Genomic DNA, 13093 nt, shown 5'->3' on the forward strand with positions numbered 1-13093 from the left:
AATTTAGTAAGTATTAACAATTACAACAATATTGGGTCAGACTATTCCATAAGAGTCTATCCTCGAAGTTAATGCTGTACAGAACTGAAGTAGGCACCATTAGTGTTATTTTCACAGATTGACTTCTCTTCTGGAAAAGCCTCTCTTCTAGGTTCAGGTCTTAGCCTTCCATACCAGGAAGTGTCCCACTGCAAGGCCACTATTTGAAAATTTGAAAATTTCAAATTTTCACTAAATTTGAAAGCTGAGAAATAACGGTATTATACATTAACACCAAGAATAAATATTTAACAGAAACTCATTCTACATTATTAGATTATATTGCTAAGTTACAGTTTCACTGTAACTTTTAAAGACTGAGTTTTTCAAGACTAAAAGAAACAATGGTGAAATTTTTCCTATAGTGACAGGTGACTGGAGAAATATTTTGGAACAAATATAAGATGGCAGTATTTATAGAGATCTTAAATAACTACTTCAAATCCAGTTTGCTCATAGGTCCTCAAATTATAGGCTGCTACTTACTTCTCTTCAGGCCAACATTACTTCCTCAAAACAATCCACAACCTTTTCTGTTGTTGTTGTTGTTTTTTAAAGATTTTATTTATTCATTTGAGACACAGAGATACAGAGAGAGAGAGAGAAAGCATGAGCAGGGAGAGAGGCAGAGGGAGAGGGAGAAGCAGGCTCCTCGCTGAGCCAGGAGCCCGATGTGGGGCTCAATCCCAGAACCCTGGGATCATGACCTGAGCCGAAGGCAGACGCTTAACCATCTGAGCCACCCAGGCGCCCCTGTTGTTTTGTTTTTAATCCACATCCTTTATAAAGAATGTGTCCAGGTAGGAATTGAGAGGATTCCAGAAAATCCATAATGTTTTTCCCTGGTAATTCTGGAAAAACTTATTCTTAGTCTCTTTAGGGTAGGCCTGATTACCCAGGCACATAGTTTTAGACCTCATCTTACTCATCTTTGTATCTCTAGTACAAGTATTTTCAGATGTGTTTGTTTCAACTTTTAGTCTCTGAAGTATTATTTAATACAGAAATATAAGAGACAGGCAGAGAATTTTCACCTTATACAGGAAAAAAATGAAATTATTAGTTCTAGTTGTTTGGTTAAATAATGTGCTTCAGACCACTTTTAATAAACACTGAGCTTATTAATCACTACTGTGTTCCAGGTACTTTTCTGGGTGCTGGGGATTAGAGGGTTTGACATATGCTAAAGCTCTTGTTTCTTCCAGACTGTGTGGAACTTCAGTCTTTGGATTTTAAAAATATTTTGAAACACCCTACTATTTATAATCTGCCAAAGAGATTTCCCTTGTTGAAAGTCAGTAGTAATTTCTACGTAAATATTAGATTAGCAAACTTTGTTTCAATTGTATGTTAATAGTCAAGCGTTAAAAATCATTGTAAAAGTAGAAGAAAATTTAGAAAAATTACTAATAATCCTACCATCTAGAGATAATCAATTTTGACCCAGTTTTTGGATCCACTTTTAATATATGGAAGATTATCCTACATATAAAATAAGATACAAAAGTCTTATATCTTATTTTCCCACTTAATTATACCAGGAACTTTTCCTATGTCATTAAAAATTCGTGTACACAATGTTATGGCTACATAATAATTCATCATAGGAATGTATTATACTTTATGTTATCATTTTCTTATTGCCAGATATTTAAGCCATTTCCCTTTTATTATTGTTGTTATTATAAATAATATACCTTTATGTTCTATTATTTCCTTAGGATGAATCCCGCAAAGAGTAACACTAAGTGGAGGGTATAATCATATTTAAGGTAAAGAAAAAATATCGTCACATTGCCCTCCAGAAAGACTGTACTAATTTATATTCCCACCAGTAGCATTTACCTATTTTGCTACACCATTGCTGGCATTGATGAATATTATTTGATCATAAATTCGCTAATTTGATCATTTTTAATGGGCCATGTTTTAAATGAATTACGAGCCACAATCATCAAAAAGAACAAATTTTTAAAAAAATTAATATAAATAAGAAACAATATAAAAATTCCAAGAATGGTCAGTATATGACAGTGTTCTAGGGCTGCAGATGTTTATTTCATATAAAATCAAAATGCAAACACTGTCTTTTTGGGAAAAACTAAGATGCCATTTAAAGTATAAAACATATAGGGGCACCTGGCTGGTTCAGTAGATAGAGCATGTGACTCTTGATCTCATGATCCTGAGTTCAAGCCCCATGTTGGGGGTAGAGTTTACTTTTAAAAAAAGTATGAAACATCAATTTACTAGGTAAAAAGAGCAGATATATATGTAATGAAATATATATAATGAAATATATATAATGAAAATGCAGATAAAATTGATATTGTGATTTCAGAAAGCAATGTTAAAGATGAATGTGGTGGTTAGACTGCAAGATTTATTTGTAATAACTATGCATTTAGTACATAGTTATTACACAAACCTCTCCCTTCTGAAGCTGTAATTTTAGTGTTTGTAAGAACTAGCATGTTTGCTTTTATGCAATCTTGCTTTGCTTGAAGTAATGCATGAGGGCTGTCTGAATACAGGAGATCTGATGAGTTTGTTTCTCACTGTTTTTCTGCTTTCACAGTTGTAGCTGAGACCCTGTCTCTAAATTACACTGTATCATCAGTTCTACAAAGAATTTGTATTGCTCTCCAGCCTAATCCCTTTTCCTTTTTTAACTATATAAAAAGCAAAAATTTCCAAGAATAAAATCAAGAGATCTGTACTCACAATTTAAGACAACTTTAATAGGAACTTCTTGGTTTTATCTTTGTTTCCCTCATATTTTCTTTAAAAGGTTTCCTAGTCCAAATTTTTTTAACTTTTTTTTTTTTAAGTCCTTTTTTTTTTTTTTTCCGAGGCTCCTGAGTGGCTCAGATGGTTAAGTGTCTGCCTTCGGCTCGGGTCATGATCCCAGGCTCCTGGGATGGAGCCCCAGCATTGGGCTCCCTGCTCTGGGCGGGAGCCTGCTTCTCCCTCTCCCTTTACTGCTCCCCCTGCTTGTGCTCTCTCGCGCTCTCTGTCAAATAAATAAATAAAATCTTAAAAAAATAAAGATTTTATTTATTTATTTGAGAGAGAGGGAGAGCATGGGGCGGGGAGGGGCAGAGGGAAAGGGAGAGGGAGAAGCAGGCTTCCCAATGAGCCGGGAGCCAGGACCTAGGACCCTGGATCATGACCTGAGCTGAGGGCAGGCGCTTTACCGACTGAGCCACTCAGTGCCCCATCTTTAGCTTCTTTCATAGAAAAAGAGATGGGAATCGTGGTTAAAGCCAATGCTATTTAACCAATGAGATTAACAAATTAATAGCAAATGTGTTTTTAAAAATTAGAAATGACAGACACAACTAGATAAAAGAAACTTAAATTATTCATTGATTTTACAGGATTCTTTCAACATTACTTCTTGGACACAGATAGCTTGTGTGTTTCTTAGACAAAAACTTTTCTCCAGCACTGTCTCACACAAGTCTGACATGGGCCATACATTATTAATTATTAGCCTCCTTCAAAAGATGGTTCCCCCCTCCCATAGCCTCAGGAAAAAATCATGACACCTAAAGCTCTTAGTCGTATCCTGTCCACCTGAAGTGTCCCTCTCCTCGTTGAGACACTAATCTGTACAGAACGTGTATTTGCCTCAGCACACACTGGTCTTATCCTTGCTCACGCTACAGTCCACAGAAAGAATGCCTTTCCTCCCCTCTTCCCTGGACACTTCAGCGCCTGGCTCACGTGTGCCCTCGCTCCCAGGAAGCCTTCACCCCTGTCTGGATGTTCCCCTTCTTTGTGTTCCCACAGCACTTCTCTCAAATTACCTTTACCTTTTTATTAGAGTCGTAACCTCACAAAAACTGACCATTTGTCTTTTTACGCTCACATAATAGGTACCTGTTAAAAGCTCGTTGAGTGAATGTCTCCAGCTTTCCCCCATAATGTGAAGTGTTATCGCTGTTTTTGTCACAGCAATTTTGTTGTCGTCTTCCTGCAGGAGTCCAAATATAGGGGTTTGCTTCGACCTCCTCTCAGCTGGTGCCAGAGAGTACTTCCAGACCTATTCTCATCGTCTTCTTAAACATACTAGAATGAGTTACGCTCCTTTTCATCTACCTACTCTGAGGGTTTCTGTCTTTAACGTAACTTCAGCATAGTTAAAGAAAACAATCTCTTCAGTTGAGCTTGGTCATAAAACCTGACTCGGTCATAAACACGAGCGCGTGAGCGCATGCTGGGGATGAGAGAATCGGGCCGGGCGTGAGCCTGGGTTATTTCACGGTGCTTCAACGAGCAGGTTTTGATTAATTTCTAGATTTTCCAGTGAAGAACTCAAAACGGGGAATAAAGCACTTGAAACGGAAAATAAGGAAAGCAGTGGAGAGAACAGGGAGACGAAATCGGGAAGCTTAAAATGGCATGACAAGCAGGGAAAATGGAGAGCGAGGTGGAGAAAGTTTAAACCCTGGGACGACGACTCGCAGTCGCTTCCCGGTCTCCACAGTTTTGCAGGCCGTCCGCGCGGCGCAGAAAAACCGCCGGCCTCCCTGGGCGCTCCCCCGGGCTCCTGTGGTCCCCGCCCCGCCAGGCGGTTTTTTATCGAGCGCTCACACCCACAGAGACGCTGCAAAGCACGCGAAGTAAAATTCCAGGAGGCCGACGTCCCGTCCTAGGAACTTCAAAGTCATTTCTTTTTTGTCCCCGCCCGGAGGGGGGTGGGGAGCCGCCCTCACGCCCAGGCCACGCCAACTCCCAGTCCCTTCCGTTTGAAGGGTGCGGACGGAAGAAAAAAAGCTGGCTCTGGCCCTATTTCCTCGGCGCAGCCAACTCTGAAGGAACCGGCCCGCCCCTGCGTGCTAGGTTAGCTGGGACACTCGGCTTTGAACTGCATTTAAGGTCTTAGGAACTGAGCGAACCGCTCAGGTGGTTCCCTTCTCGGAGCTCCCCTCCCGCGTCTCCTCCCTGCACCACGCCCCAGCCTTCCCTTCCTTCCCCACCCACTTGGGAGTCCGCGCTGCTCATTGGTTGCGTGTCCTGCCAATCCAGGAGACGTTGCCGAATCCCGCCTTATGAGAAGCAAAGGTCCTGCTAAAGCGTTTACACCTGGCGGGAGGGGCGCGAGCCTAACGCCGCTGAGCTGCAAGAGGAGCGCGAGGTTGGGCGGTCTGAGGCAGCCGGGGAGACTTGGGGGGACCCTCATTTGCATAACGTCCGCCCCTCGCGTCTGAGCACGGGCCGGTGTCCCGCCCCTCACCCAACTAGAAATCTGTTGGGCTACGGGCGGGTCACTCCGACCCAGGCAAGCCTGTGGCGGGCGGTGCTGGGAGCGGATTGGCTCCGGGAGTTTCCAGAAGGCGGCAGGGAGGCGGCTATAAGAGCCGGGAGCCGCGCAGGGGGAGCGGGAGATCTTGTTTGCGCTCGCGGTGTCTGGTACGAGGCGACCGTTAGTTGACGCCGCAGATTTTCGGTCCTAGGTGTTGTCGCCTAACGTCGCTTGCCTTATCTTTAAGTCAGGATGTCTGCCCGCGGCCCGGCTATCGGCATCGACCTGGGCACCACCTACTCGTGCGTGGGGGTCTTCCAACATGGCAAGGTGGAGATAATCGCCAACGACCAGGGCAACCGCACCACCCCCAGCTACGTGGCCTTCACCGACACCGAGCGCCTCATCGGCGACGCCGCCAAGAACCAGGTGGCCATGAACCCCACCAACACCATCTTCGATGCCAAGAGGCTGATCGGACGGAAGTTCGAGGACGCCACAGTGCAGTCGGACATGAAACACTGGCCGTTCCGGGTGGTGAGCGAGGGAGGGAAGCCCAAGGTGCAGGTGGAGTACAAGGGAGAGATCAAGACCTTCTTCCCAGAGGAGATCTCCTCCATGGTCCTCACTAAGATGAAGGAGATCGCCGAAGCCTACCTGGGGGGCAAGGTGCAGAGCGCGGTCATCACGGTCCCGGCCTATTTCAATGACTCACAGCGCCAGGCCACCAAGGACGCGGGCACCATCACGGGCCTCAACGTGCTGCGCATCATCAACGAGCCCACCGCGGCGGCCATTGCCTACGGCCTGGACAAGAAGGGCTGCGCCGGCGGCGAGAAGAATGTGCTCATCTTTGACCTGGGCGGCGGCACCTTCGACGTGTCCATCCTGACCATCGAGGATGGCATCTTTGAGGTGAAATCCACGGCCGGGGACACCCACCTGGGCGGCGAGGACTTCGACAACCGCATGGTGAGCCACTTGGCGGAGGAGTTCAAGCGCAAGCACAAGAAGGACATTGGGCCCAACAAGCGCGCAGTGCGGCGACTGCGCACCGCCTGCGAACGAGCCAAGCGCACCTTGAGCTCGTCTACGCAGGCGAGCATCGAGATCGACTCGCTGTACGAGGGCGTAGACTTCTACACGTCCATCACCCGCGCCCGCTTCGAGGAGCTCAACGCTGACCTATTCCGCGGAACCCTGGAGCCGGTGGAGAAGGCGCTGCGTGACGCCAAGCTGGACAAGGGCCAGATCCAGGAGATCGTGCTGGTGGGCGGCTCCACCCGCATCCCCAAGATCCAGAAGCTGTTGCAGGATTTCTTCAACGGCAAGGAGCTGAACAAGAGCATCAACCCCGACGAGGCGGTGGCCTACGGAGCCGCGGTGCAGGCGGCCATCCTCATCGGGGACAAGTCAGAGAACGTACAGGACCTGCTGCTGCTCGACGTGACCCCGTTGTCGCTGGGCATTGAGACGGCTGGCGGCGTCATGACCCCACTCATCAAGAGGAATACCACGATCCCTACCAAGCAGACGCAGACCTTCACCACCTACTCAGACAACCAGAGCAGCGTGCTGGTGCAGGTGTACGAGGGCGAACGGGCCATGACCAAGGACAATAACCTGCTGGGCAAGTTCGACCTGACCGGGATTCCCCCGGCGCCCCGCGGGGTCCCCCAGATCGAGGTCACCTTCGACATCGACGCCAATGGCATCCTCAACGTCACCGCCGCCGACAAGAGCACCGGTAAAGAAAACAAAATCACCATTACCAACGACAAGGGTCGTCTGAGCAAGGACGACATTGACCGGATGGTGCAGGAGGCAGAGCGGTACAAGTCGGAAGATGAGGCCAATCGCGACCGGGTCGCCGCCAAAAACGCGGTGGAGTCCTATACCTACAACATCAAGCAGACGGTGGAAGACGAGAAACTGAGGGGCAAGATTAGCGAGCAGGACAAAAACAAGATCCTCGAGAAGTGTCAGGAGGTGATCAACTGGCTCGACCGAAACCAAATGGCAGAGAAAGATGAGTATGAACACAAGCAGAAAGAGCTCGAAAGAGTGTGCAACCCCATCATCAGCAAACTTTACCAAGGCGGCCCTGGCGGCGGCGGCAGTTCTGGAGCCTCCGGGGGACCGACCATCGAGGAAGTGGACTAAGCTTGCACTTGAGTCAGCGTAAACCTCGTTTCCTTTCTTTCTCTCTCTCTTTTTCTTTTGTTTGTGTTTCTTTGAAATGCCTTTGTGCCAAGTATGAGATCTGTTGTTGGAAGTTTTTCCCTGGGTGTATGCATAGGAAAGGAAGGGTGCAACATGCAACAACTTAGTTCAATTATAAAAGGTTAGTTTTGAAGTTTGATTTTTAAAACCATTATTTGAGGTTTCTCTTTAATGCGTTTTGGGTGTTTGCTGACTTGAGTATTTTTGAGTAGCTTAGTTTGTGCATGGAGGTTTGTTTGAGATGGGAAACCTGAAGTTTGCACACAAGTTCTGTGGAAGCTTGGTGACAATAAAATATATAGAAGCTTGAATTGTTTATTTTTATGTACTACTTTAAGACTAAAATGAACATTGCAGTAATGTTAAGGACAGGCACATTTTTTTGCAAACAGATGCATAAATACAGATTTAAAGTAAAGCTGAAATTGATCTCAAAATCACGGTCTTGGAGTTTTCAATTTTCCCTTCTCATAGTTTTACCCATGTTGGTCTTTAAGATATTAGTATGAGGTGAAATGTACCTAACTCAGTCTTGTCTAATTCTCAGATGAGATTCCTGCTTTGAATTGCCAACAACTTTTCAAGGGAGAAGATCTGGGTAAACTTTCCCCCTCCTTTCAATAAACCAGACAGGTCTCCCAGAGTACCCAAACTCCTAACGCTTGGTTTAAGTGTTCAAGTGAAAATCCACCTGAATATTTCAGCAAGATGCAAGCTATATTCTGGGGTTAAGTATAAAATGATTCTTTCTCTAAACTGGGGTGGGAGTTGTCCTCTGATAATAGCCTGACACAGTATGAAACAAATTGCTTTTTGGGGCATGCGGGTGCCTGAAACAAGAGCCAGCAGGGCAAACTTTAAAGCCACTTAATATTAAGAGTCCAATTTAGTCAAACTTGTTTTAACTTTAATTTTCTAGTGAAACATCTTAACTTCTGAGCTTATCCAAATTCCATAAGGATAGGTTTTCAACAGTTAACAATTACTTGGGAGATAGAGGGAGATATTTTTTTTTTTCTGATTTGAGAATCATGCTTTTGCAATACTTGCCTTAAATCACTAGAATAGATTTTCTTTTTTTTCTTTTTACTTTTTTAATATTTGTTTTAAAAGTGATTTATTTTAGGGGGGAGGGGCAAATGGAGAGGCAAGGCAAACCCAAGAAGACTGTGCTAAGCGGAGCCCGTTGTGGGATTCGATCTCATCACCCTGAGATCAGACATGAACTGAAACCAAGGGTCAGCCACTTAACCGACTGCGCCAGACAGGCGCACCAGTTTCCTTTTCTAAAAGATAAAACTGCAAGATAGTCCTGTATTTTGTAATATACAACTTGTCCATTTTCCTATGTATCTGATTTGAAATTGTTACAGATAAGAATATTGCAACCCTGAACCATGAGAGACTATGGACTCTGAGAAACAAACAGGGTGTTAGAGGGGAGGGGGGTGGGGGGATGGGTTAGACTGGTGATGGGTATTAAGGAGGGCACATACTGCATGGAGCACTGGGTGTTATACGAAAACAATGGATCGTGGATCACCACATCAAAAACCAATGAGGTATTGTATGGTGACTAACATAACATAATAAAATTAAAAAAAAAAGAAGAATATTGCAACCCTTTGGGATCCACTGTCCTGGGCTTAAGCTTTAAAATCCACACCCTTAGGAGAAGGGGGTTCATATTTGTATTTTTTAGTGGAATGACATCTCTACTTTGTTCTGATTTATTCTCTTTAAGGGGAACTTAGGAGAAATTGAGTAAAGCTGATTGGAAAATGGCAGTTAGCCTGTTTTTACCACATACAGACATTTCAATATCTCTATTCAATGTAGCTTTGCTTCATGTTGTTCATAAGATAACAGTGCATTATAGATGCTATATTTTTAGTAGTGGACCCTTCTGTATCATGCAGAGAGATTAATTTTTGAAATAATATAAAAACTAGAGAACAAATTAGCCTAAAAATATTGAGCTTTGTAATGACCCTCTCACACAAGAGCTGACTCTTAACATACATAAGTTTTTTATTTTTTAAGCAGAGTCATTTGGGTGGGTGGGAGTGAGATAAAAAGGCAGTTTTGAAATTGTTTCAAAACTTAAAAAAATTTTAAGGTAACTGCTTTTTACCCTCTGAAAAGCTGATGATAACTTTTTTCAGTGCTAGTGCCACTTTGGTGGAAAGTTTTCAGCAAGGAGGCATTAAGGGTGTTTAATTAACTACAGATAGCATCACATAAATACTTGACAAACTACCTTAGTATTAACAGAATCTGGTGAATACTAGCTTTAAAGTGATGTCTAACATGAATTTTTACCATGACAATGCTCATTCTAGTAACCTTTTATTAGTCCTTTATTTGTTGAAAGCGTTTATCCCTTGCTCTAACTTCAAAATGTAATGGAATCTTTCTGCAAGTGCAATTTGGTATTAGTATGATTCATTTTAGACCTTTGTTTAGAAGAGATTAGTTTCTAAAGTATCAGAAAAATGACCAGTGGTAGTCTCTTTGACTATCCTATGGCCTGGCCTTGGGTAACTTGCTATAACACGAATATCAATTTATGTAGATACTTCATTTTCTGTTATTCTGAAAAGTAATTTGTAAAACTCCTAGCCTTCTTGAGTGTTTTTAATTTAATTTTGTCTTCTCAAATTTATCTAGATCTGAATATTGTGAAGATAATGCCACCAAAGTAGCCATTCAGTGTTTCCAGGGGTCAGTTGAAACTGGTAATCGGATAACTCCTGGGAACTCCTTAGCAGATGTTACATCAGACATAGTCAAATGACAATGGAAAAAGTACTTGATATTAGGAAGGGTAAATTACAGTTTAAGGAATAATTAGCATCACTTGAACTTGAAAGTAGTGTTAACACTAGGGACTAGTGGTCTGGACTAAAGCTAATGCAATACATATAGAATGCTAAGGGATTAAAAAGAACACTTCTCAGAATGGGCACTTAAATACTTACCTGAATGTCTAATATAGTTGTCCCTGTTTTGAGGCAATAAATCCTAAATACCTGTCAAAATAAGACCTAACAAAGTTTTTCATAGTATTTGAGATGCATGAAATTTCAAAACAAGCTTACTCTAAATTTTTTATGGTATTAGTTTGATGTGTATAGTGGTAATTCATTTAACATTTGTTCATGAGGAGATATTAATGCTGTTCACATCTTTAAACTTAGCATGCACAAAGGTTATTTAATGTATCATCTGTACAATATGTCAAGGAGACAACGAGAATTTCTTTATCCTATGCATTGAATGTAGTTTATAGAAGTTGTGCTGTGAGGCATGTTCCCCTTGCTTTTGAACACTGGAATTGAAGTTTTAAAGAATCTCAAATCCATACATCACAAGACAATTGCTAAGGCAATATATATGTTTAGGTTAAGGAACAACAGGCATATTTAATTGCTTCTGTATAATGTCTAAATAGAAATGAGTTTTGAAGGATTATCCTTAAGCATTACAATTAGATACAGAAAAATTGATACAGTCCTTAAAAATTATAGATCTTTAGAGATAGCTCTTGGAATACTTAAGGGTATATGCAGTCCTGAAATTTAATAGGGTGATACTTAGTGTTGAAATGTCTTTACCTTAGAACAAATCAAGAAGCCATAGGGTCTTTCCTCTTTCAGTATAGGTTAGATGGAGAATAGATGAATGGAGTTGATAATTCAAATACTGGCATTGCCATTTTCTTACATGTTAGTTTTTAAAGGTAGAATTATAATACTTTGAAAATCTGTTATGATTTTTTCATAGTATAAGCATACATTATATTCAGTTAATGTCTTGGGCCTAAAATCTGAGACCAGCAACTTAGTTTTATGTTAATATGCTCTTAGTTATATGAACTTAAGAATTGTTTCTCTTACTTAGGCAAAAAAAAAAAAAAAATCTTTCTCTCACAGGACACTTGAAGTTGTTAAATATTTATTTATTTATTTTTTTTATTTTTTTTATTTTTTTTTAAAGATTTTATTTATTTATTTGAGAGAGAGAGAACGAGAGACGAGAGCATGAGAGGGAGGAGGGTCAGAGGGAGAAGCAGACTCCCTGCTGAGCAGGGAGCCTGATGTGGGACTCGATCCTGGGACTCCAGGACCATGACCTGAGCCGAAGGCAGTCGCTTAACCAACTGAGCCACCCAGGCGCCCAAGTTGTTAAATATTTAGATAGTACCTTTATCCCTACTTTATAACATCATGAATTGTTTTTTAAAGGGAAAATTATATTTCCATTTTAGATTATGAGATTCTGATATCACTAAAAAAATCTAACTGGTAAAAAAAAATCTAAGAAATGAATAGTTCACTTTTTTTTTAAAGATTTTTTTTTTTAATTTATTTACTTGACAGAGAGGGCACAAGCAGGGGGAGCGGCAGGGAGAGGGAGAGGGAGAAGCAGACTCCCTGCTGAGCAGGGAGCCTGATGTGGACTCGATCCCAGGACCCTGGATCACAACCCAAGCTGGAGGCGGACGCCCAACTGACTGAGCCACCCAGGCGCCCCAACAGTATTGGTCACTTTTTAAATAAATAATGATTTAGAGCCATAAAAACAACCTTTTATTCCCTTTTTTGTTAGGGTCTGGTAATACAGAAGTATAAGATGGCCCCTTCAGAGTTATCAAAGTTTTTCTATAAATATTATGTCCCTCTAGCACAGGTGAAATAACTTGTCATGTAACTTTTATGTAGATCATTGTTTTCAGGTCTCACCTCTTATTTTTTACCTTAGTTTTGTACATTAGACAGCCTGAAGTTAAACTATGGTGAAGTATAAAAGATCTTTGGTTTTCTATTAGCATTTCTTCACTCACTGGGATAAACTGAAGAAGTTGACTGAAGTGTGGTCTTCCTGACATTGGTGGTGAGGTGAACGGATTCTATCTGGAGTCCTTGGTCTTTCTCAGGCCTTTGTGGAGCGTTAGCTCATAATTTCTCCCTGTCCTCCCCACCCCAAGTTATATACATTGTTAGGTGAAAAACTCTTGGTGACTGAAATATTCTTAACTCCTATTTCAAGTGAGTAATCTCATATAATAAGCCAGTCCAGAGGCCACAGCCTCAAAGCCCCACTGCCAGTGTATAGGTGGGTTTCCATATTATCTGAACAGCAGTGGACTGAGTGGAACATGAATCCAGCTGATTAGTTTTATACTAATTATGTGTTACCCAGTAGTGAGACTGGGGGTGGGGGTGGGGGCTGGGGCAGTAAGGGGAAGCAGTGGGATGCCAATTGTCATATGTTGAAAATTGATGGGAATATAAATAGTTACTATTTACTGAGCATCTCTTAACCTAATTAAACTGTGGGGATAAAACAGGCAGAATATATTAGGCATTCTCAATTGTTAGCTAGCATTGCTGACATCAGTGTTGGAAGGAAAAATATCAACAAAAGTCAGTTGCAAGAAGGAATTCGAAGACACAGGATTTAAAAAGTGAAAAGCATAAATGTAAAAATATTATTGAATACTCACACAAAACAAGTTTCTTTGCTTTAAGCAACACTAATTTTGAGTAGGGTGGTGCTTTACACACATTACTCCTT

At 42.2% G+C, this 13093-nt stretch overlaps 1 protein-coding gene across 1 annotated transcript; it reads left to right on the top strand.

Annotated features, from left to right (window-relative positions):
- Window positions 1-5126: 5126 nt before the first annotated feature.
- On the top strand, window positions 5127-7950 carry HSPA2 (heat shock protein family A (Hsp70) member 2). Its single transcript, XM_032405296.1, has one exon. It carries the CDS (start codon window positions 5543-5545, stop codon window positions 7451-7453), a length of 1911 nt encoding a protein of 636 aa, XP_032261187.1. The 5' UTR covers window positions 5127-5542; the 3' UTR covers window positions 7454-7950.
- The last annotated feature ends 5143 nt before the right edge of the window (window positions 7951-13093 follow it).

The sequence above is a fragment of the Phoca vitulina genome, unplaced genomic scaffold (genome assembly GCF_004348235.1).
Source record: "Phoca vitulina isolate PV1807 unplaced genomic scaffold, GSC_HSeal_1.0 scaffold7, whole genome shotgun sequence".
Classification (NCBI taxonomy): Eukaryota; Metazoa; Chordata; class Mammalia; order Carnivora; family Phocidae; genus Phoca; species Phoca vitulina.

Excerpts from the sequence above, each read along its gene's own strand:
- HSPA2 (XM_032405296.1), top strand. The coding sequence starts at position 5,543 with ATGTCTGCCCGCGGCCCGGCTATCGGCATCGACCTGGGCACCACCTAC.